General features: G+C 45.2%; 1 protein-coding gene across 1 annotated transcript in view; it reads left to right on the top strand.

Annotated features, from left to right (window-relative positions):
* Esr2 (estrogen receptor 2) overlaps positions 1–25,819 on the top strand; it is a 44,866-nt gene that overhangs the window by 11,362 nt on the left and 7,685 nt on the right. Inside the window, exons 3-7 of the mRNA XM_028876043.2 lie at positions 3,706–3,822; positions 11,824–12,117; positions 15,754–15,892; positions 16,773–16,826; positions 21,571–21,704. Coding sequence (XP_028731876.1) covers positions 3,706–3,822; positions 11,824–12,117; positions 15,754–15,892; positions 16,773–16,826; positions 21,571–21,704 — 738 coding nt within the window. The remainder of the gene's footprint in view (positions 1–3,705; positions 3,823–11,823; positions 12,118–15,753; positions 15,893–16,772; positions 16,827–21,570; positions 21,705–25,819) is intronic.

Below are 25,819 nucleotides of genomic sequence, written 5' to 3'. Positions count from 1 at the left end.
GCTATATTCTTTAAGAAAGCCAACTGGGACCATTTAGTTAATTATATTTTAGAGTCTTACTGCCACGTAGCCCAGGCTAGCCTTGGAATCCTTCCCCTCCCAAGTACTTCGATTACAGATGTGTTCTACCATCTGTATTTGTTAAGTATGTTTTCTCATACTTAAAATACGCATGTGTGATATAAAAAAAATATTTCACCTGGAACTGTTTGGGAAAATGTTGCCAACAAACTTCATCACCCAGAATACTTGAACACGGATTTCTTATGTAGCCACTGTCACACGACTGTCCAGTGGGTGTCAGCTGCCACCACCCGACCGACACTCAGACTTGGAGGTTTTCTAATGCCCTCCCTAGTGCTAGGCTCAAGGTCAGGAACTGACTGTGTGTTTAGGTATCACGTCTCTAGTCTGTCCTTCAGAGCTTGTGTTATTTCCATTGTCAGGAAACTTTGGAAGACTGAAGCCGCCATCTTGCATAACATTCCTCGCTCTGGCTTTGTCTGACCTTCCGTGGTAGACTCTGTCTGCATTATTAGCAGGGATAGCCCAGAGAGGCCGACATGTTCATTAGCTCCTTTCAAGTGGTGCGTGGCTTCGGTTTGTTCTGTTGCTAGTGGCCTCATTTTGATTATTTGATTGAAGTACTGGCTGCTAGGCATCCATTCTGTAAAATTACTCGTTTTCTCCCCTTTGTGAGGAACGATTTTGTTGGGAAACCTTTTGAGCCTAAGTAAATAATCATGTTCTTCATTAAGTCAATGAATTGATTTGTATCAGTAGGACTTATAGGTTCTTATATTCTCTATTGGGTTGCTATCATTATTTTCTGAGGCTCACATTATCTCAGATCTGGCCAGCAGGAGTCCTTAAGATGACTCCTGTCTCTTCAATCTGTTCCTGTAACTCTTTGGGCATTGCATTCCTTCTTAGCACAAAATGTTTCAGGCTCGTTGTGCATGTTACCTGCCCTAGTTCTGAAATTAGCTGTTTTTTCATGGAACCCTGATTCCCTTGACTGGAAAACGATAGTAATAAAAGATCTGAGTGCTCCTTTCTCACTGTTCTTGGAAGATTCCTGCACCAGGTCCTCTCAGGGGATGGAATTAGGGAATAGATTTATGAATATACCCATATCTATGTGTGCATAGACATACATCTTCGATGTTTCCATTTCTCTCTCTCTGTGTATATATGTATATATGAGGCCGTATTAGAGGTGCTATCTTGTGGGTATCTGTGTGTGTTTGTTGCGAAGGGTACATGTGCACATGTGTGGAAGCCAGAAGTCGACACTGGGTGATGTCTTCTGTCACTGTTCACCTTCATTTTTAAGACAGTTTCTTTGGTGAACCTGGGGCTCATTGATTAGTGAGACTGGCCAGCATTTTTCAGGTGTCCACCTCTCACAGCCCTGCCTCCCCACCATGGGGGTTATGGGTACATGCTGCTGCCACAGTTGGCTTTTACTTGGGAATCACATCTCAGGTCCTCATGTTCATGTAGAAAATATTTTACTCACTGTGCCGTCTCCCCAGCCCCCAAGAAGGTGTCTTTTAAAAAAGGACTTAAACAAAAAATATTTTTTTCCTGGTATGTCCATGAGTGTTTTCTCTGCATGTGTGTCTGTACCTGATCCCCTCAGAGACCAGAGGAGGGCATTGGATTTCCTAGAACCAGAATTACAGAAGGTTGTGGGCCTTTGTGTAAGTGCTGGGAATTGAACTTGGGTCCTCTGGAAGAGCAGTCAGTGCTCTTAACTGTTGAGCTATTTCTCCAGTTGAGAGAAGTTATCTTTCACAAAAAAAAAAAAAAAAAAAAAAAAAACCCTATAGTTTGAGTGTAATACAAGAAAAAACAGCCTAAGAAAAACTTGAAAAACATTGTATTTCACATAATATTTAAGCTAAACTATATGTGTGTGTGTATGTATATGTGTATATATGTGTGTATGTGTGTTGTGTATGTTACACATTTGGAGTTAGTTTTTTTTTTTTTGGTTTTTCGAGACAGGGTTTCTCTGTGTAGCTTTGCGCCTCTCCTGGAACTCACTTGGTAGTCCAGGCTGGCCTCGAACTCACAGAGATCCGCCTGGCTCTGCCTCCCGAGTGCTGGGATTAAAGGCGTGCGCCACCACTGCCCGGCATTGGAGTTAGTTTTTAAATTATCCTTTCACCATGGGCTAACATATATGTAGACCCCTGTGAATGATATAAAGGACGGGAAGGAAGTCCTTGCACAGCAGAGTTCAGGCAGGGGTGAATCAGCCTCCTGGCCCCTCTGAATGGGCCCTGCAGTCACCAACCCTTGACCCTCTCCGGAGCCAAGGTGCTCCTGGCTTTTCCCTCCCTTGCTCTGGTGTGACCACAAATGCATGTATCCCTCCACACCGTTCTCTCTCTCCCTCTCTCTCTCCTTTCTGGGGTAGTCTTACTTAGCCCAGGCCAGCCACTAACTTGGTGTGTAGCCAAGGATGACCTTAAACTTGATTTTCCTGTCTTTATTTCTGAAGCGCTGGTAAAAGCATGTGCCACCATGCCAAGTTTTATGCATTGCTGGGTTTGGAGCCCAAGGCTTCCTGTGTGCCAGGCTGACATGCTTCCAGCTGAATTATATCAGCACCTTTAGAGTTCCATTTCCTATAAATGGCCTCTTCTCCCATGCTCCCATCCTTTGGAAGCTTTTTTTTTTTTTTTTTTTTTTTTTAATGATTTGCTCACTTACGAGTTTCACTCGCTGCTGATACTGGAAATCTGGTCATGACAGACATCACATGAGAAGTACAGGCTATTTCATGTATTAGTGAGATGCAATTAGGAAATAAGGGCCTGGAGTGATGACCCTGTTAGTGCAAGCTGCTCTTCCAGAGGACCCAGGCTTGCCTCCCAAACCCCATGTCGGGCGGCTCACACCCACCTGTAACTCTAGTTCCAGGGAATCCAGTGCTTTCTCTAGGTTCCACGGACCCCTGTTTATACATGTACACACACACACACACACACACACACACACACACACACACACACACACATCACACCACACGCACGCGCGCGCGCGCGCGCACACACACAACTACAAAAGAATAAAGATAAACCTTTAAGGGCTAGTGACAAGGCTTAGTCCATAAAGACACTTGATGCCGAGTTTAATGACTGAGTTCTCACCTGAGTGAGATGCCCAGGACCCACGTAGTAGAAGGAGAACTGACTCTGGTAAGACCCTTGACCTACATCCTCCTTCTCTCTAAATCAATAAACATAAAAAATTAAATAAACTGGGTTAAAGTAAATAAAATAAAAAATAAAAAAGCTGTGGGTGGGGGTGGGTGGGTGGTGGCGTACACCTTTAATCCCAGCACCAGGAGGCAGAGGCAGGTGTAACTCTGTGAGTTCGAGGTCAGCCTGGTCTACAGAGTGAATTCCGGAACAGCCAGGGCTGTTACACATTCAGGGTCTGTCTTGAAACACACTCAAAAAAATTAAACATTTAAAAAAGAATAAAGACAGCATATAGCTCTGTGGTGGAGTACTTGCCTAGCATGCCTGAGACCTGGGTTTAATCCCTAGTACCAAATGGGACTCAAATGTCTTCGCGGTGGCTGATGTTGGTGCTTTTACATGTCACCATCCCTTGTCTTTCTGCCTCCTGATGTTATCAGTGTTGTCGACCCAAATGTCCCATTCATCGCCCTGTTTCCTGCTGTAGGACACAATGATTACATCTGTCCGGCCACGAACCAGTGCACCATAGACAAGAACCGGCGTAAAAGCTGCCAGGCCTGCCGACTTCGCAAGTGTTACGAAGTAGGGATGGTCAAGTGTGGTGAGTGTTCCCTTCCCTTTCACTGCAGTAGGTGCCTGGGAGAGAGCCGAGCAGCTGGAGTCACGTGGCCCGGCAGAGAGGAGACTCAGGGCCCGGGAGTTATCTGTAAGTGTGTGTCCACCAAAGTGCACTGGTTATTCCTCACAGCGGATATGCGGACAGAGCTGGGTAAGTGTGAGCAAGCCCAGGACAAAGACGTCAGTGCATTAGAGGCCAGATGCTGACACAGCTGGGTGGAGGAGTGAAGGAGAGGCCACTGTGTAGGTTGGGGGACTGTTAGCCGCTGAGATGCTCAGATGGGCTGGAGGTCCACCTGCCAGCGAACCACGACATCCTGGCATGAACGTCCGCAGTTAAAGCCTGTGACGGGAAGGCAGACTGTCTTGTGGATTTCTCAGGTGCCTGTGTGATCCTGTCTCTCCACTTGCTTTCCACAAGTAGGGGAATAGAGACTTCGAGATGGCACTCCCAGTGGGAAGACGATCTGTCCGGACGGCATCTTGGCTTGGCTTCTTTGCTTTTTTGCTGACTGTTCATTTAGCTTCAGCTCTCTAGCCCTTGGGTTTATCTCTGAAACACAGCTATCTGTCTGTTTGGGTTTTGAGAGGAGCAGGAAGCAGACAAGTGGGGATCCCGGTGCGGTGTCCGATGCTTGGCTTCCCTCAGCTCTCCTCACAGCATGGTGCTTGTGAATTATGACTTGGACCCAGGCCCAAGACAGACAAGTAAAGAATTGATCACATAGGCCAGCACGGCAGCTCACGCCTGTAACCTTGGCCCTTGGGAGGCTAAGGCAGAAGAGTTACTGTGGGTCTGAGTCTGGCCTGGATGATAGAGACCCTGAAACAAGTCGGGTGAGGCTTTCTCATCTCTTTGGGAATTCCAGAAGATGAGCTAAGAGGTGTCACGTAGGTGGGTATTCTGCTCTCCACGGAACAGAAAGGACATATTTGTACATCTCAGTGCAGTGACAGATGCCTTGAAATAAACGGGTGAAGGGAGGAGGAAACTTCATTTTGGCTGATGGTCTTAGAAGTCCTGTCCATGGTCAGTTGGCTTGTTAGGCCCCTGGGAAGCCAGAAGCTTCATGGAGGAGGTGTGGGGGGAGGGAAGCTGTTTACTTCACGGTGGCCAGGAAGCCAGGAAGGGTGCAGGGGGACAGGGACAAGCTATGCATTTCAGATAAGCACCAACAACCTCCTCCGACGAGACCTCACGTCCCCCCACCTCCCAGTAATGCCAGCATACTCTGAATTCATCAAGAGATTAACCTACTGAAGAAACCAATCTTTGCAGCCCAGTTACCTCTCAACAGGGCCTCCTGCTGTAGCCAGGCCTTCCAACATGAGCCTTCCAGGGGACACCTCATATCTAAAGCATGAGAAGTGTCAACTGTTTCTCTCTCCTCCTCCTCTTCCTCTTCCTCCTCCTCCTCTTCCTCTTCCTCTTCCTCCTCCTCCTCTTCCTCTTCCTCTTCTCCTTCTTTCCCTTTTTCTCCTCCTCCTTTTCCTTCTCCTTTTTTTTTTTTTTTTTTTGAGCCTGTCCTGGATCTCGCTCTATAGACCAGGCTGGCCTCGAACTCACAGAGATCCTCTGCCTGTCTCTGCCTCCCGAGTGCTGGGATTAAAGGTGTGCGCCACCACCACCCAGCCTTTTTATATTTTGTCCTCCTCCTTCTTTAAAGATGTATTTATTTTTGTTTTATCTGTATAAGTGTTTTGCCTCCATGCATGTCTGTGCACCACCTTCATGTGGTGCCCATGGAGATCAGAAATCATTGGATTTTCCTGGAACTGGAGTTACAGATGGTTGTGAGTCACCGCATGGGTGCTGGGAGCTGATACTGGGTCCTCATGGGCGCTGGGAGCTGACCCTGGGTCCTCTGCAAGAGCAGCAAGTGCTCTAACCACTGAGCCATCCCTCCAGCTCTCCAATCCCTTCCATGTACTCTTCTTCCTCCCTCTAGAAATTATGACCTTTTTTGTTGTTATTGTTTTCTACACACACACACACACACACACACACACACACACACACACTGCTCCATTCACTTAAAGTTGCCTGTATGTAGATGACTTCGGGGCTGACCCCTTGGTTGTGGCTCTCCCCTGGGAAAGGCTGTTTTTCCCAGTCTCAGCATCCCTTAGTTACCTATAGTTCTTAGTCTGTGGGCGGGGCCCCATGAGATTTCCTCCATCCTTGTTAGCGTGTCTATTGGTGTTGTACTTGCTCAGATCTTGTTTACTCAACGATATTGTTGGGGAACCATAGGCGTGGCTTCTCTGTTTCTGATCCTGCCTTTTAGGTTGAAGCATTCAGATGGTTATTGAAATGGGGAGTGGACACCCACCTTGGCCGACTTTGGGGGGGGGGAACAGTGTGGGGTCAGAGATGATATGGTTTCATTATAAAGACACATTATGAGGTAAATATCCAGGAACACAAGCTGAATAGGTATGTATCTGGTTTGGATCCCTGCGCTGGGACAAGAGCATCGTTAGGATGCCATCCCTTGATTGCCTCAGCATCGTTAGGATGCCATCCCTTGATTGCCTCGGGTACAGATAGACGGCTGTAGCAGTGATTGTAGGCAGTATGAAACAGTCATTACAGCTCAGCTCAGGATCAGACTCTGATCGGCTTGATCGCTATTTCCTAGCTTTTCGACCCAAGACAAATCATTTTCACTTTTAAATTGTGTGTGTGTATACGTGTTTGTGTGCACCCACATGTGTACGTAGGTATGCGTGCATGTGTGTAAGTGTGTGCGGAGGCCAGAGGTCAGTTTCAGGTACCTCCCTTTTTGGGAAAGTGTTTCCCACTGAACTGGCAGCCCTAGGGATCCTCCTGTCTCTGCCTTCGCAGTGCTGGGGTTCCAGGCATCCACTGCTGCACCCCGCCACTTAGATCGGTGCTGGCGATCAAATTCCGAGCACTTTGCTCACTGGCCTATCTCCTGACCCTGATTTTTATTTGTGGTTTTTTGAGACAGGATCTCATGTAGCCCAAGGTAGCCTCAAACTTGCTTTGTAGTCAAGAACAGCCTGGAACATAGCTCCTCACTCTACCTTCCAAGGGCTGAGACAACAGGCTTGCTCCACCAAACCTAGTTTCTGTAGTCCTGAGGATCAAGCCCAGGGCTTCATGCACGCTACTCTACCAACTGAGCTACATCCCCAGCCCTGTGTGCACATCCGTTTTTAAACTCCTTGTCCTCATATACTGCATGAAAGACAAACACACAGCCAGAAAAGGACCTTCTTAAGAGATATGTTTTGTTTCATTGAACTCTTTGGGTTGTAACTGATATTAAGCGTCTATAGCACTTTATTAACAAAGTGAAACATGTGTGGGCTGGTCGGATGGCTCGGCTGGGAAAAGTGCTTCTCGCTGAGCCTGCCGGCCTGAGTTCAGTTCCCAGACCCACAAGGCAGAGGGAGAGAACTGACTCTCGCAAGTTCTCCTCTGACCTCCACGTGTGCACAGTGGCACTTGTACACTCCCCCCCCCCCCCCCCCGCAACCCCGCAACCCCCCCCCCCCCCCCCGCACACACACTAAATAAAAATGTAATAAAGTAAAAAAAAAAAAAAGGAATACATGTTCAGCTTTGAACTCTTCCAGTTATAAATTAGGTTGAACTTGAAGTGTCCCTAAGTCAATGGTGCCTTCCCTGTGTCAGTGAATCAAGGTCAAACCAACGAAAACCAAACAAAGCCCCGACAGCCCTTTTTTTTTTTTTTTTTTTTTTTTTTTTTTTTGCGCCAGATCTCATTACAGATGGTTGTGAGCCACCATGTGGTTGCTGGGAATTGAACTCAGGACCTCTGGAAGAGCAGTCGGTGCTTTTAACCTCTGAGTCATCTCTCCAGCCCACCCCCCCCTCCGACAGCTCATCTTGAATTCAACACTTTTTTCCTTTTGGTTGATCGTTTTATCTTTTTCTTTGTCTTCCACTAGCTTAGGGGTTGGATATCTGCTATTTCAGTCCCTTTCATGAAATTTCTATTTACATGCATTTTTGACTGATTTGAGAAGCTCAGCTTCTTCCTAAGTAAAACAGTTCTTTTGAAGTTCTAACCTGAGACCCCTTCTGATCTTCCACGATGCTCTTGGCTTACCTTCTTTGTTCATCCCTAGAAACTACATTATTATCATTCATTCCCAGAAAACTATTATTATTACTATTATTTTGTTCATTCAGTGCTTTGCCGGGGTATGTGTGTTAAGGATTGAACCCAGGACCTTGGGCATGCTGGGCAAGCACTCTGCCACTGATTTACACCCCAGCCCTCATACAGTGATTTAAAAAAAAAAAAAAAAAGATTTATATTTTCTGTTTTCTTACAATTACTTCTTAAATGTCTACATTTCTGTGGTCATTTTTCTCCATTCTAAAAACACGTGAGTGGTGTGGCTTCTCAACCATTGTTTAGTGGAAAATGTCCCAAACTGTTTTTAGATTTGTTTCGTGTGTATGGCTATTTTGCCTGCATGTATGTGCCTCATGCGTGTGCCTTGTGTTCCTGGAGGCCAGAAGAGGAAGTTGAATCCCCTGGAACTAGTTATAGATGGTTGTGAGTCACTGTGTGGGTGCTTGGAATTGAACCTGGTTCCTCTGCAAAAGCAATAAGTGTTCTTAATAGCCTAACCATCTCTCTGATCCCTAGTGTCCTTAATTTATTTTCAGATTCAGATGATACCTCAATCAGCTGCGAAGACCACTCAAAATTCAAGAGGAACTAGATGTGGTGGTGCACATGTACTCTCAGCATTTGGTTGGTTAAGGCAGGAGGATGGTCATAAATTCAAGGCCAGCCTGGGCTACATATTAAGTTCGAAGTTAGCCTGAGCTACATTTCAAGACTCTATTTCAAAAATCAAAACAAGGGAGTGGGATGGGGGATAGATTTGATCAAAACATATTATATGTATGTATGAAACTCTCAAGGAGTAAATAAAGGAAAAAAACAGGAGGTATCTGAAATTATAAAAATGGCCTACACAAATATGTGTGTATACAAATATATTTATGTATTATGTATATATATTTAAATTAATAAAAATGGCCTATATATATTTAAATAATGAAAAATACCAATGTATCTTTGCCAGGTATGGTGGCTAATCCCAGTAATCCCAGTGCATGGGAAGGTGTATTTCTAGGCGTTTGGGGCCAGCCTGGGCTACAGAATGAGACCCTTGTCTTAAAACATAAAAATTGATTTTCTCACTTTTTTTTTTCACAATCTCATGTAGTTCATCCAGGCTAGCCTTGAACTCACTATGTCCTTCTGTGCCCACCTCCTGAGTACTGGAGTTAGAGGACTGTCTACCGCTCCTGGTTTTCCCTTTGTCATTTTAAAAACATCCTTTCATTATGTTCTGATCCATAGGCCTATAGCAACAAGAATACTTTGATACTAGCACAGGCATAGAAATACCAGTAAAACTGAGTAGAGAATCAGGAATGAATCCCCTATATAGGTAAATATTTATTATTGACAGGCATTTAAAATTGGCAGGAAAGAGCTTATGATATAACAAATATAGCGAACACTCTTTATTTGGGGAATGTGACATGAAATATCAACTTTACATAATACAAACATGCATGTAATACAAACATGTATAGAATTTCAGAAGATAACGGAGAATACATTTATAATTTTGGTGCAAAACAAATTGACTATTTATTAAAGCTTCTTTTTAAAATTTTTTTAGTTTAAATTTTTCTTTTTTATGACTTATTTAATTATATTTTATGTGTATTGGTGGTGTTCTGTCTACATGTATGTCTGTGTAAGGGTATCAGATCCTCTGGAATTACAGTTTACAGTTACAGACAGTTATGAGCTGCCATGTGGGTGCTGGGTATTGAACCTGGGTCCTCTGGGAGAGCAGCCAGTGCTCTTCACCACTGAGCTGTCTCTCCCGCCCCTTAATAAAGCTTCTTATGGTAGAAGGCACCATGAGCAAAGTTTAAAAACACAAAGAAAGCCAGATGCTGCATGTATAAATGTTCTACAAAGAGCCTTTATAAATTTTAGAAGAGAAAGGGATAAAAATAAAAAGTCAAGCCGGGTGGTGGTGGCGCACACCTTTAATCCCAGCACTGGGGAGGCAGGGCCAGGTGGATCTCTGTGAGTTTGAGGCCAGCCTGATTTACAGAGTGAGTTCCAGGACAGCCAGGGCTACACAGAGAAACCCTGTCTTGAACCCTCCCTTAAAAAAAAAAAAAAAAAAAGGCAATGTACAAGTAAAGAAATATAAAGGGCAAACATTTTGAATGTTACTAATAATTTAAAAAATGCAAAATAAGAAAAGACTGTTTACTCACTCCTAAGACCAACAAAGATTAAAAGTAACACTAAGGCCAAATAGGTAGTCGTTAAAATATTGTTTAGATTATGAATTTTAAAATATTTTGGAAGGTAATCTATCAGTAACTATAAAATTTTTAATGTACGTATGCCTTGTTTGAACAAGTTAATTTCTTTGAATTTATTATAAAGAAGTAATTGAATATACCTACAAGGCACTTTTTCACTGTAATATTTAATAAAGAAATTATAATAACACAGACTTACATCAGCATGGGACATTTTAGTTTTTGTTTTTTGAAGTACAGTCTCCTTTACTCTATAGTTCAGGCTGGCCTGGAACTTCCTGTGTATCTCAAGTTGGTCTGGAATTTGTGGTAATCCTCTAGGTTCCGCCTGGGTTCCAGCCATGCCCAGAACAACACTGGATTTTAAAAGTAAATGATATTATATTAATAGGATGGAATGCTTTTACAGATGGTGAACTTTGTTTATTATTGTGTGTTCATGGAGATCACACAACTTTTGGGAGTCAGTTTTCTCTTTCCACCTTGTTGAGGCAACGTCTCTCTTGTTCTTTTTTTTTTGGCACTGCGTTCTCTAGGCTAGCTGGACTGTGGGCTTCTGGGCAATTCTTTTGTCTCTGTCTTCTGTAGGAGTGCTAGGATTTTACATATATGTACATATATGTATATATGTACATGTACATATATATACACATACATATTTATGGCTTTTTTTTTCTGAGACAGGTTCTCATTACATAGCCTTGGCTACCTTGGCTGTCCTGGAAATCACTATGTAAATCAGACTGGCCTGGAACTCACAGAGATCCATATGCCTCTGTCTCCTGAGTGCTGGGATCAAAGGTGTGCACCACTAACACCTGGCATGTAAGGCTTTGTTTACTTGAATTCTGAGTGTTGAATTCAGGACTCGAAGCTTGTATGGCTGGTGCTGTTCCTCACCGAGCTGTCTCCCCAGCCCAAGTGACGTATTTTCAATAAGATTAAGAGTAATTTATGAAATAGTGTATCTACTATGATTCTAATTTTGTTATAAAATATTAAAAAAGCATAAAAGAAAAATACTGAAAGGATTTATGGCAAAATCAACTTTTTTGTATTTTCCAGACTTTTTCAGTTAATTTATTTGAAATATATTTGTGTAAGTATATTTAAAAAATACGTACATGTATATAAATGTTTTCAAAATGTCGTTAGCGTGTATTGTTTGCTAACTGCAAATGCCAATGTTAACGTCCTGACTTTTCCTTACTTTCTACTTGAGGAAAATTCCTAACTTCGTATCTTCGAGCCAGGGGTCCATCAGCACACTTTAGAAGAGAAACAGATTCAGTAGCCAGTGATAACCTTGAAACGGAGCAGAAGTTTCCAAACACGTTATGTTGTTAGCACATCCAGACAGTCGTTATCTTTGTCCGTGGCCCACAGACTCCAAAATATGAAGTGGAATGATATCAACGCTATCACCACCATTGTCAACACAGCGGCTTCTTACAGGGCTGGGAGTCGAACCCAGGGCCTTGCACATGCGAGTCGAGCACTTAACCTACTCACCTACACCCTCAGCCCCTCGCCATTTTTAGGCTGGTCATTCAGTGAGGTGGAATCTTGGGCGGAGAAACCACTGGCTTTGTCCTCTGCTCTCCTCTTTAGGATCCAGGAGAGAAAGGTGTGGGTACCGCATTGTACGAAGACAGAGGAGCGAGCAGGCCCACTGCCTGAGCAAAGCCAAGAGGAACAGTGGGCACATACCTCGGGTGAAGGAGCTCCTGCTGAGCACCCTGAGCCCAGAGCAGCTGGTGCTCACCCTCCTGGAGGCAGAGCCGCCCAACGTGCTAGTGAGCCGTCCCAGCATGCCCTTCACCGAGGCCTCCATGATGATGTCCCTCACTAAGCTGGCCGACAAGGAACTGGTACACATGATTGGCTGGGCCAAGAAAATCCCTGGTAGGACTCTCTGTCTTGACTTCGTTCTGTTTATTTGTAACAAGGCCCCATCTCTCACACTTGGGGGACAGTGAACTTCATCTGGGTGTGTTGTTTTGTAACCTTTTATTTACAAGATTTTTTTTTAAATTAAATTTTGATTTGGTGTATATGTGCACACCTGTATGGAGCTATGTGAACATAATTGCAGGTGCCCAAGGAAGTTAGAGCTGTTAGATCCTTTGAGGCTGGAGTTACAGGTAATAGGGAGCTGTCCAGTGTGAATGCTAGGCATTGAACTCAGCCTAGGTGCTGGAAATTGAACTTGGGTCCTCTACAAGAGCAGTATATGCTCTTAACAGCTCAGCAAAACTTGTAACTTATAACGATGGTGTTTTCGTCTTCCTACCTTGACATAGATAACCTCAATATGTCCTGGGAGGTTAGATTCTGTTGAGAATCCCTGGACTCTCAAGTTTTATATCAGCTAGATTAGTTCAGGAAGCGTTGTATAGAGCCTCTTTTTATGGTTGGCTCTTCGTCTTTGACTCCCAGATCTATCCTGCACACTCTGCAACCCTGCTAACGTTCACATCTCTGGCAGACAGTGCCTGTCACTTACCTCATGTACCCAGGTGTGGTCTGTGTGATAAAATCTGAGAAGGGACCTACCCAGGCTTTGGAACTGGACTTAGGGTCATTGGGCAAGTCTAGGGTGTTGGGGCCTGGTTAAAAGGTAGAAATGTGGATGCCATATTGACCAGTCTCTTGACTGTTGACTTCTCAGCTTGTGAGGAAGGGCGTGGTAGGTTGGGACAGGATAGAGCTCGTCTCACAGTGAAAGGCTTGTCAGACGCTAACTAGGAATTTACAAAACATCACTCCAATAGAGAAAGAATCGGTATTATATACAAACAGAGCAAATCAGTAGTTGAAACAGTGTGAATCAATGGGCCAGTAAATCTTCTACTATCAAAATGGGATCATGCAGATAATGCACTTTTTCATCCTATAAATCATTATTTCCCACAGGCCTGTTTGTATCCAACTTAGGATGGTTCAGCTCACAGCTCTTCACTGTGGGTGTGAGGCTTGAAAGTATACACTTTGACTCATTCTGGTTTTCTCCTTCAGTAGAAGATTCAAGAGATCACTTAAGCTACTTGATGCTTTATTATAAAACAAGCCCTGTACTAAATGATTTACCAAACTGTCAGCTGACCAAAGGGTTCTAAGCATGTTTAAGGTAGGCTAGGATGAGCTATGATGTTGAATAGGTTAAGTTTATTAAATGCACGTATTTTAAAATATTATTATAAGTATTTGTTACTACTATTATTATTATCATTAGTGTACAAGTGCATGTGTGCACGTGCATGTGTGCGTGTGTGCATGTGCGTGTGTGCATGTGTGTGTGTGTGTGTGTGTGTGTCGGTCACAGAACAACTTTCAGGAGTCAGTTCTTTCCTTTCACCTTTGGTCGCAGGGATCAAACTCACATCCTCAGGCTTGCATGAAAAGGATTGTGACTGGCTGAGACATGGTGCCGCCCTACCTATGGTTCTGTTTTGAGATGAAGGTCTCACAGGGTGGGCCATCCACTTCTTTTACAACCATCGAAGAAATAAAGTCTGTCTCTCTCTCTTTCTGTTTCTTTCTCTCTCTCTCTCTCTCTGAATTCTGAGCCAGGCCAAGGTTCCCATGGCCCTGGGGCAGTGTGGAAAGTAGCTGTAGGAGAGAAATTGTAAAGCTTTGGCATGGTTGGGTAGGTGGATGAAGAGCTATAAGAACCATGGCCCCAGGCGCAAGGGTCTCTTATGGCCATTGTTGGCTGGGCCCTGTTTCTTCTGAGTTTTCTGGACATCTCCGGCTTTCCAGCTTTGTTTTGTCTAGTGTCTCCACCTTTGCCAGAATTATTTCATTTTGTCTGCTGCCTCCCAGAGAAGAAAAACACCAGTGCACTTTCCTCTAGTTTTTGTTTCAAGTGTTTTCCAAACACCATTTTCAGGATCTCACAGGAAGAATGGAGATGGGATGGCTGACTATGGAAAGCTTTTTGGATCTCCCTGCCCCCCACAATTAATCTTTCCTCAAGCACGGTGTTTTGAAAGATTTGCAGGCGTCTGACGTATGACTGTGAGTGAGATTGGAAAGTGTAGGCTTATCAGAACCTGAACTGAACATAAGCATGTGGCTCTGCAAGGATTTGTCCATCTGTGTGTGGTGCACATATACGCATGTGTGTGTGTGTATACACGCATGTGAGTGCCTAGAAGCCACGGGTTGACACTGGTGTCTTCCTGGATTGCTTGCCTCCTTATATTTTGGTACAGGCTCTCTCAGTGAACTTGGAGTTCACTGATTGGCTAGACTGGCTGGCCAGTGAGCTCCAGAGATCTGTCTATTTCCTTCTCCCTGGTGTTGGGATTCTAGGTGCATGCTTCCTGGATACTGAGGATCAGGCTCAGGTCCTTGTCATTTCCCAGCAAGCACTTTGCTGATTGAGCCATCTTCCCTGCTTTGGATTTGCCCATCTTTACATTCACGCTCTGTTCACTCCATTCACATTTACAGCACCGTTAATCCAAAGGTTTGAGCATGCGTGGTTTTGCACTGTAGTGACAACTGATAAAATATTTATAAGCGATCTTACCTATAGGAAATTCTCAGAGGGAGGCAAGATCACCTCCCTCTTTTTTTCCTACAAGAAAAACAGATTTGACAAGAGATTAATTTAGCTGGGGGAGGGGAATTAGGGATGTAGTTTAATGGTAGAACGCTTGCCTAGCGTGCTCAAGGCCCTGGTTTTGCTCCCCCACATCCAAAACACACACACACACACACACACACACACACACACACACACACACACACACTTACTAGTTATGGAGGGACTAAGCTGATATTCAAAATCAGAATCCATTTCCATCCAAGGCTGTGCCTTTGGCTTGAACAGCCCCCTCTTAGTGTGTGTTATGGAAGAAGTTCCCGGGTCCTCTGCCTCGTGCTGAAGGCATTCACTCCTTCGCGATTCTGTGTTTCCTTCCAGCACTGTGGTTAATTCATGCCATTAGAGTATGGATTACTTCTGTCGTTATCTTTGCTCTTTAGGATGGAATCACCCAGAGACAGCGCCCCTGCCCAGAACAGTCCTAACTCTGCACGGGACATGTTCAACAGTCAGAGAACCTACCTAAGTTGAAGCCTTGCCTTTCTGCCAGGAGGGGCTGGCACGACTCTCTGGTTTACCTCCCGCCCCCATCCATCCGCCCTCCAAACCACAGACAGCCAGCCCCTTTGATTGACAGCCGAGCTTTGGCTTCCTCAGCAGGGCGCAGGAATTACTAGGAGAGTATAGCCACAGCTAAGGAGCCTAGCTCTGCCTTCTGGGCCCTTTCTAGCATCTGTCTGGGGAGCCAACGATTCTTAGAAATGTAAAACCAAGTTCGTTTATTTTCTGGAGGTGTCGGAGGCTGGAAACTGCAAGTTGCGCAGCTGAGGTCCCTTAAACCGGCATTTAATCACCTCTTTGAAATACGGATGGATTACTTCCCTTTGTTGTCTGGGTTTCCTCAGCATTTAACAACGTGCCTTTCTGTCTTTACAGAAGTGGGTTGCCGAGGGGGAGGTGTGTTTAATGGGCTCCTGTTTCCCCAGGGTTTGTGGAGCTCAGTCTGTTGGACCAAGTCCGGCTCTTGGAGAGCTGCTGGATGGAGGTATTAATGGTGGGGCTGATGTGGCGCTCGATCGACCACCCTGGCAAGCTCATCTTTGCTCCAGACCTCGTTCTGGACAGGTAAGAAAAAGAACAAAAAACCAAAAAACTTTGCATTTCATCTCTGATCTGTTTGACTAAGCAAAGTGAGTGGGAACCAACTCCTAAGTGCTGCAATTAAATTCTCGCACCTGAAAGGGCAATTAAGGGATGCTAACACCATCCACTCCTTCATTGGGTCAAGAGCCCACGAAGAAGAGGGCATGGGTACCAGGATTCATCTTCCCCGATCCCTTCTAATCAGTGGTGCATCAGCAGTCACAGACCAGGGCTGTGGCAGAGGACTGCATCCTGCAGGGTCTTGGCCACTGAGCCCATTTTTTTTTTTTTTTCATTAAAAATTCTGCTCTCACATTGTATTCTAAGCTGCCCTGCTGTTGAGTGACCAGTTACATCTCTGGACAGGTGATACAATTCTTATGGCCCTTCCAAATTGATTTTTATGTGCTATAGCTTTAATGCTAATAGTATCATTCATCTCTCGTAGCATTTTGGAACATGTGGTGGGAGGAGCTCGTTACTAAGGCCAAGTGAAAGTTCACAGACGCCAGGACATGACAGTGCTTTGGGACATGACATGATGCCACCAAGTGGTTGGACTTAGTTTTCTTTTAAAGATGGCAGAGAGTGGGAACTACATTTTGACTTGGTTGAACTGTTGATGGAAGATAAACTGGGATGTTCAACAACAGCCAAGCTTTGTTATAGAAAAAAAAAAAAAAAAAAAAAAAAGGAAAACTTTCAGTGTATTTTTGAGTGGTTGGAAAAATCTCCGTGGAAAAAGCACTAGTGTTAAGCGTGCTGCACGGGAGACGGGGCACAAGAGCAGGAGGAATGCCTGGTGCTGGGAGCCTCACGTGCCCGCCCCAACTCTTGCATCATAACCCTGTTACCACTTTAGGTCCTCAGAAGACCCTCACTGGCACGTTGCGCAGATGAAGAGCGGTGCCCCAAGGTATCAGCATCCATTCTGCCCGTTGTCATGGATGACACTGACAGAGAACCCTGTTCTGAGTAAATGGAGGTGTTTTGGTGGAGAACAAATCCTGTGGGAAGAGCGGACGCATGGGATGTGGCTTGAGCAGGAGCAAGCCCAGGTGGTGAACGAGAGAGGGAGGCTCTGGAAGAGGCCAGAGCGGTGGGGCAGGTACCAGACCCTCCAGTGACCCTCACAGAGCTAACACACGGCTGCTGTGTGCCGGGTACCATCCTCTGCACGCCATGTGTGTCGCCTGATCTCATCTTTCTAAAAGCCCTTTGGGAGGGAACACCGTCCATCATTCCAGTCCTTCAGTTAAGGAAGTGAGGTAGTTGATTTACAGGCAGGGTAGGAAGTGATAGTAGACGGAGGGATCTGGTTCTGAAGTCCACACACATAGCACGCCACTCCCGTGGGAAAGAGAATTGGAAGGGCAAGGAGGAGGCCAAAGGCAAATGGATCTCATCATTCATTCTTTTGCCTTGGAACACAGCCCTGTGACTGGGTCTGTTTCTACCCACCTCAGACACACACTCCAGCCGTCTCCTCAGAGCTGTCTGTCAAGCTGAAAGGCCAAACACCCGCCAGGCCCTTGCCTCACTCGCTCGTTCCGCTTCACAAACCTCACAAACGCACGCGCAGGAACACATACACGTGCAGTTCTACATTAGCTGTTCCACCCATGGACGCACAGTGGGGTTAAAATTATTTTACTTTTTGTTTCCGTTTCTAGATGGGTGCCAGATCTAGTGTTCCAGTAACTGAGACAGTAACTGGAGAGCGTGTCTGGGAATAAACTTAACCCTCTCCTTTCTCAGTACGGGTCCGCCACCCCTGGTGTCAGAGCTTCCTCACGTGGAGTTCCCCGTAGCCACAAGCACTAAGCACCTTTTACTGTTGTGTTTTTGCTTTTTGTTTATTTTTGGTGCTGGGCACAAAACCGAGAGCCTTGTGCTTGCTGAGCAGACACTTGACCACTGAGTTCAGCCCCCTGCCTGTGCCGATTGGTTCTTTCTGAGGTTTCTACAGGAAATAAAAGGAAACAGAAACCTTGAGGTTGCTGAGGCGGAAGGGAGAACCCAGAGGTCTTGGCTTGTTTGTAACAAGGTAGTTCTTTTGGCATCCGTTAGAAACAAAAATTCATGTGAAGATCTAGTGTGAAACCTGAGCCTCTGTTTACCCAAAAATGCATGTGTGGCTGGCAGGATGGCTCAGTGGGTAGAGGAGCTTCTCTCATCAGCAGCGATGACGTGAGTTTGATCCCTAAGAGCCACGGGGCAGAAGGAGAGCACTGACTCCACCAAAGTATTCTGACTTCTAAGTGTAAGACACACACACACACACACACACACACACACACACACACACATATATATATATATATATACACACAAACACGCACACAGACATACACACAATGTAATTTAAATAAAAAAGTGTCAGCATCCACAGGAAACTGTCTACAGAGCTGTTCCTGGGCATTTGGAGCTGGGCTGGGACCCCACTGTGAACACTAGGGCTCTTGAGACTCCTAAGACGATGAATGTTCTTAGGGGCTACAATCACACTCAGTGTTGATAAGCTGAATGTTCTGGAAGATCATAGACTTTCACTCCTAAATTTTAATTTACCCTGTGTAGCCAAGTGATTTCATTTTGGTTAAATATTTGTGAAGTCTCTCCCACGTGCTAAGCCATGAATTGGGCCCCTAGCCCTTGTCCAGCTTCCACACCCACAGAGATAAGCTGGTGTGGGACCCGGCAGATACAGAAGCGAGTGGAAAATTAGCAATGCCAAGGCCAGACAAGCCCACTCAATAGTTTGCCGCTGTGTCAAACAGGATATTTTTTCTTCCATGAAAAAGCATTCAAGTAAGAAGTTACTCCACATGCAATTACTAATTTGATCTTTATTTGGCACGAGCTTGAAGTGTCCTTCTATAAATAGGTTGATTTGATTGATGTGTCCTTTCAAATGCTAACCCTCCAATCACCTGTCTCTGTCTTTAATCTCTTAATCCCCGTCCGTCCTACCTTCTTACTCATAACTCGGTTTCCATCCCTAATTGCAAGATCAATGGCACAGATCGCTTCCTTCGGTAAAAGTCCTTCCTCGCTTTATTTGGTGTGACTCATTTCAAAGCAGGATGTCATTAAGAGCCACTTAGGAGGTGTGCTTCGTGTCCCTACCTGGCTCGTTTATTTTCCAAAGATGTATCTGGATTCTATAGCCTCTGATGTCATGGAAGGGACTTGAAGCCTACATGAGGTGAAGTGGTTGCCTGCCCCACTTGCTAGAAAGGAATCAGCCAGGCCTGGTTCTTTAGGGTTGCTTAGACAGGCACCGTTTCTGTGAGGTACATGTGGGGATCACTTGAAGTTACAGTGTTTACTGGGGCTTCAGATGCCCCCCATACCTAGACAGCTCTGTTTTGAAATACTAATTCTATTACAATGAAATGTTTTTAATGTGGAAATGGGTATTAATCTTGATACTTAGCACCTTTTCTTTGGTGTGGGTGGCAACTTCTAGAAAATAGGATTGATTTTAGTTGAATTGATTTAGCCTTTGGGGGAGTAAGAATTGTGTGTGTGTGTGTGTGTGTGTGTGTGTGTGTGTGTGTGTGTACATGCATGTGTGTTACATAACTGAACATAGCTCCACTTGAGTTTGAATTTTACAGAAGAATAAAGAGTCAAATTATTAAACCATCAATTCACAGTTGGACAAAGTAGCCCAAACCTACTAGTCCTGGGAAGGCAGAGACAGGAGAGTCACAAGGTTGAAGCTAGCCTGGGCTACATAATTAGATTCTGTCTCAAAAAAAAAAAAAATAAACAAAACAAAATGAAAACATCAGTACAAGAGTTAGTGTCTGTTCATTTCCTCTCTGGTGATGTATTCAGATCAGCTTCTGTGGCTATCAAATATCTTAACGCTCAGCACTTACAATTTCAAGCAAGGATCCTTCAGTAGGCAGAGCGGTGTGACAGTTCGGCACCAGGGGCATTCAGTGCACAGGACTTCCTCCTCACTTGCTGCTGTGTTCAGGGCTTCGGCAACCCTTACAGGAACTCAGAGCTGCCGAGGAGGTTTGGGGGAAGTGTGAAGATGGGGTGTAGGGAGTAGTAGGGTTTGTGTAGATTTGGTTCTCTTTGCCCAGGGATTCTCCGGGACTTTTTTTTTTTTTAACCTGTGAGTTAGTTCTTGGGGACCCTGGTGTTTTGTCACTTAGCTCCACACTGGCAGAACAATGCAACTGTTTTCAGAAGTTCCCACGCTGGTCTGCTAAAGTGAGCAGTTGCATGCCCGTGGCCGTGTGCGTGAGTCTGTGGGGCTCTGAATGCTGTGGGATGCAGGATCCTGGTGAGTCGAACACCTAACAGGCAAGACTGGTAGTCTCCAGTGGAGTCAGTTCAGATGACTTCTACAAAGGTTCTCTCCTGAAATCCACATTCTTTGGGAATGACCTGGTTTGGGGGTGAGAGGAGATAGTGCACAGTCAGGGTTTCTGTTTCTTCTGTTTTTGTTGTTTGCTTGTGGTTTTATTTGAACCTCCATAGTCTAGTAAGATATTAAAAGCAGGTCCCCCAGGCTCCCATTTCTGTCAGGGTGCTTGCCCTTTGCAGCATGCTGCAGGTTTTCAGGAACTGGGAGGATTTTGTGCAAAGTCGTCTAGCTGCTAGCCAAGACCCTCCGGCAGCTCTGCAGCTGAAGAAAGCAGACAGATTTTTGAGAGCAGTGAGGTGGAATAATGTCTGTCTGGCTGTTGTGAATAGAAACCAGTGCTCTCTACTTCGTGTATAACAGTTTCTTTCAAAGACAGATGTAACAGCTCAGTCCTATAAGGCACTTTGTCTGAAACCTTTGTTTAAAAAACCATCTTCAGACTGAGTGTTGTGGCACACATCTGGAATTGCAGCATTTCAGAGGTGGAGGCAGGGAGGCAGGAGATGAAGGCCAGCCTGGGCTACATAGCAAGCACCTGTCTCAATAAACAAAACAAAACAATCTCCCCAAAACATTAATGGACAAAAAGTCCACTTCAGCAAGTCACAGTCCAGAAAGGGTCACCTGCCCCCAAGTCTGTCTTCTTTCTCTGACTAATCCACCCTCAACTGTAATTTCTCTGTGTGTCGAATTTGTTTTCTTCAAATGCCGCTTAAATATCTCTTGGCTCCTAGACCAATTTCTAACTTCAGCCCCGTGTATAGATCAGATGTGAAAGTTGGTTTTTCTTGAAATATTCAGTTCTGACAGGCTCCCTCATCGGTACTTCCTGATGGGAGTGTGGGATCTCCCTTTTAATAAGCTGAGTCATCTCCAGCGAGGCTGGTTGACTACAATGGTTTGTATATAAGCATTATAAGCATGGGAATGTCTCCGAGAAGTCCTTCTGGACCGAAGTAGAATGAGACAGGTAGCCCCAGTGCACACTTTTGCCTGAAAAAATTGTTGAAGAAGTTTTAGGAAACCCTCTCCAATGTTAAGGATTTAAGCCCACAGCCCTATGAGTGCTAGGCAAGTGTCCCACCATTGAGCCCGCACCCAAGCACCCCTTGTTTCCTTCATACGGACACAGTACTAGTGACTCCCCCCTTGTTATGTGTGCTCTTACTAATACCTCAGTATAGGAGGGACAAAATGACACCTAGGATGTCGTCTCTTGATGGCCGGCTAATGCTATGTGTTCCTTCAATTCCCAAATGAACTCTTGCAGGGATGAGGGCAAGTGCGTGGAAGGGATTCTGGAAATCTTTGACATGCTCCTGGCGACGACATCAAGGTTCCGTGAGTTAAAGCTCCAGCACAAGGAGTATCTCTGTGTGAAGGCCATGATCCTCCTCAACTCCAGTGAGTAACCACACAGCTGCGCTGTTTTGCTGGGGAGAGAAACTGTCAAACTGGTGTGGTGGTCAAGAGGGCCGAACCTCTGTTTGGTTTAGAAGGCGGAGAACAGCCTCGCTTCTGACTTCTCCGTTTTACATGGGTTTAGACTGTAGTTAATGTTTGCTAACTTGAGTATAAATTACTCATTGGGTGAGTTACTGGCGGTGGATTTGAAAAGCGGCGCACGCCTTTAATCCCAGCACTTGGGAGGCAGAACTAGGTGGATCTCTCTGAGTTCAAGGCCAGCCTGGTCTACAGGGTGAGTTTCAGGGCAGCCAGGACTACACAAAGAAACCCTGGCTTGAAAAACCAAAAAAGACAAGACTAAATTTTACAGTATTTACTCTCCAGCCTTTCTTCAATCCTGCCAGACACAGGCGTTTCGCATGGTTAACATGTATCTTCTGTATTTAATGTTTCAGCTTCTATTCTTCCATATTCATTCATACGTTCGGTACTAACACTTAAGCTACAGCCAAAGAGCTTGTGGTATTGGGAGAGACAGAAAGCAAATTATGAAAAATCATGATGATGGTGCTGTACTGAGGGGCACAGATCTACAGAGTGGAGGGCTGCGAGGCAGGAAAGACTGGAAGGGAAAGAGACTGAGCTCTTCAGGGAGGAGCTACAGGTGGCTCTTTTGGGAACTGGGTGGTCACCTGGAGGTGGCCACAGGCGACTTTGGGGGAGTGTCTGTGCGCAGAGGTGTATTATGGGAAGGTCATACCTGCTTTCCATAGGGAGGAATGACTAAAATGGAGAGACACTGAGACAAGGGTGTCCTTAAGATAAAGCGAGCCCAAACAGACTCGGGCTGGCAGGAACGAGGGGAGGGACTTGACTTCAGAGGTGGGAGATGAGGACAGTGTCTGCGCTGAGTGGGTGTTTTGGCTTTCCTAGTTTGTCTTATATAAACAATATCTGGTGATCGGGAACAACATTTGGATGGCAGAAAACCATACAAGGCAGATAAGAACAATCGGCAGGAACCGCCCCCCCTCTCCAAGATAGCCTCTATAAATAACCTTGTTGACCATAGGAAACAGTCCCCCCAACTCCTTCTCTCTCTCCCTCCCCTTCTCTCCAGTGTCCATTGGTTATTGATTCTAATAACAAAATCAATGGATCCCATTATCTCTTATATAAAATGGAGCCATATCCACCTGTAGCTCGTGTGTGTAGCCCCTCACATACTTGGCATCATGCCTGGGTCATGTACAATACCTAACTCAACGTGCATACTATATGCGTGGTGGTTGTTCTGTATCTAGAGAACAGTGACAAAATGTGAATATGGAGGGCTTTTTAAAATGGCTTTTTTTGAAACTGGCAATCAAATCCAGAGCTTTGCCCTTGCTAGGTAAGTGTGCTACTGCTCACATGTATACCCTTGGCCCCAACTCGGCATAATAACAGAGAATTACTATGTAAAGTGCAAAATATGAGTCCCGGTTTATGTGATCAACACAGTTGACTGGGTTTAATTCCTCTGTGGTGGTAAGAGCTCCCAAGTGCTTGCACTTAGATTTTGTCTTCTCCCTGCACACTGGGAGAGAGCATTCAGAGAGTAGCTCTGGGTGGGCCCGGGGCGCTGTCAGACAGTGGGGGGACCCCGAGCGGAAAGTGGGGTAGACCTTGAAGGGGCAGGGCGGGGAGGGCTGAAGAAGGAATCCGAAGGATTAGAACCCTGTCAGAGCCACTCAGTGTTCCTCAGAAAGTGGCTTGTTTGTTGTTAGAACACTTCATGGTAAGGAGCCTGCTGCTTGGCTTGGCGTCTTCTAGATGTCAGATTGTACCAACGTCAGAGCTGCAAACAGTGTCTGTGTCGATGGTCTTCTTCTTCCTGCGGCATCTGGTGAAGCTGCCTTTGTAGGAAGCGAGGAGGGCCGAGGGATGGTATTGCCACTTTTGGCAGAAAAATCATTAAAATGTAAGGTAAATCCGCCTTTTTGAAAATCTTTACAGAAACCTTATTGCTTACTTGGTAGTCATGGAGAGTTTACTGTTCTGTTTGGCATTGCCGTGGGGAAACTGGGGTTTGGTTTCTTACGGAAATACTCTGTTGGAAAGGGTGGCTGCCGTGCTCGCTCTGAAGGACTTGCAAAAACACCTCTTTTTCTGGTTATTTGCAGCAATTAATTTAAAAATAAAACAATAACCAAGTCAAGGACTAACTTAGTGGGAATGAGTTGGTGTCCTCAACTGAAACAGCCTGACAGCCTAGGGTTTGTTTGTTGGGTGTGTGTGTGTGTGTGTGTGTGTGTGTGTATGTGTGTGTGTGTGTGTGTGTGTGTATAGAGGAAAAGGGCTGCATGCAGCATCTCTGGCCTGCAGGTGGTGCTCTTTAAGGCTTCCGCTGAACGCCAACCTGCTGATGTTTTGAAGCCAGGAAGTGAAATGATCTCCAAAGTTCTCACAGGCTGAGAAATGCCTCACATTCTTACCAGGCAGTTGGAAAACCTTGTAATATCCTAGACTTTGGGATATGAAAACACTGAGAAAGCCGTTGCCATAGTGATGGGGTAAAGTTAGCCCAGGTCTACAGGCTACCAAATCAAACATAAGAGCAAGACTAGATTATCAAAATATCATGAAATAATTTAACTGCAATCTAGCACAAAGCTGAAGAATATTTGAAAGAATTCTCACCTGCTTATGGACAAAATCTATAATTCAGCCTTCAGTACTACAAAGAAGCCAGGAGCCTGGGGGCATAGTTCAGTTGTAAGAGTGACTTTGATCATGATCACCCCCCCCCCGCCTCCCCCACCCCCCCCCACACAAGATGCTCACTTAAACCCCTGCATAAGAAGTGCCTGGAAAGCCACAGCAAGACAGGTTGTCACCAAATTGATTAAAGCCAGCAGGAAAGAGAAAAACCACTTTTCTTTCTTTTCCTTTTTTTTTTTTAGAAGCAAGGTGTTGCCATGTAGTTCAAGCTATCTGAAAAGCTCACAATTCTCCTGCCTCAGCCTCCTGAGCAGTGTGCCATCATGCCCAGGTTTAACTCTTCTGTCTGGCTCCATTGCCCAGACTGGCTCACGTCATCTGCCTGCTTCAATGTTTGGAGTCACTGGGCATGCTCAGACATATACCACCATACCCACAGCAGAAAATTGGTAAAAAGCTGCTGGGGGGGGGGAGGGGATGACTTCATATACAAAGGAATCGAGGCCAAGATGACAGCATATTTTCTGTTTTCAAATCCAAGTCAAGAGACAGAGAGATGGGTGGGGTTGGAGAGTTGGACCCGCCATTAAGAGAACTTGCTGCTTTTGCAAGGGGTTCCTGTTTGGTTCCCAGGATAACTCCAGCTCCAGGGGATCCGATACCCTCTTTTGGCCTCCACAGTACCTGCCCTCATGTGCACATAGAGGCATACAAACAAAATATTTTTAAATCTTAACAAGAGAGACAGAAACAGCATATTTAGAAACAATGTCACTCTAGAATTCTTTATACTTTCAAAACCAAAGATAAAATAAAAATGTTTCCAGAGGCCGGGCGTTGGTGGCGCACGCCTTTAATCCCAGCACTCGGGAGGCAGAGCCAGGCGGATCTCTGTGAGTTCGAGGCCAGCCTGGGCTACCAAGTGAGCTCCAGGAAAGGCGCAAAGCTACACAGAGAAACCCTGTCTCAGAAAAACCAAAAAAAAAAAAAAATGTTTCCAGACATACAAAACTGAGAGAGTTCAGTACTAGCAGAGCTGTGCTATAAGAAATACCAATGGTGGGGCTGGAGATTGGGCTCAGCAGTTAATGTGCACCGCTCTTGCTGGGGACCTCGGTACAGTTCCCAGTACCCAAGGCGGGCAGCTCACAACCGCCTGAACCTCCAGCTCCTGGGGATCTGAGCTTTCTTCTGGCTTATGAGGGCACTGTTCTCACACCCTCAACACATACAATTAAAAGTAATAATAAAAATAAATATTAAAAGGAATAGATATTCTTCGACAAGGAAAACATTCTACCAAAAATCATGGAAACAGAGCTACGCAAAGGCATATAGAGCATCTCTAAGTGAGAATTGGCTGAATAAACATTTTGTTTTCTTATTATCTCATCTTCTATGTTCGTATT

Source organism: Peromyscus leucopus, chromosome 14 (genome assembly GCF_004664715.2).
Source record: "Peromyscus leucopus breed LL Stock chromosome 14, UCI_PerLeu_2.1, whole genome shotgun sequence".
Taxonomy (NCBI): domain Eukaryota; kingdom Metazoa; phylum Chordata; class Mammalia; order Rodentia; family Cricetidae; genus Peromyscus; species Peromyscus leucopus.
This window is presented reverse-complemented; position numbering and strand designations above follow the sequence as displayed.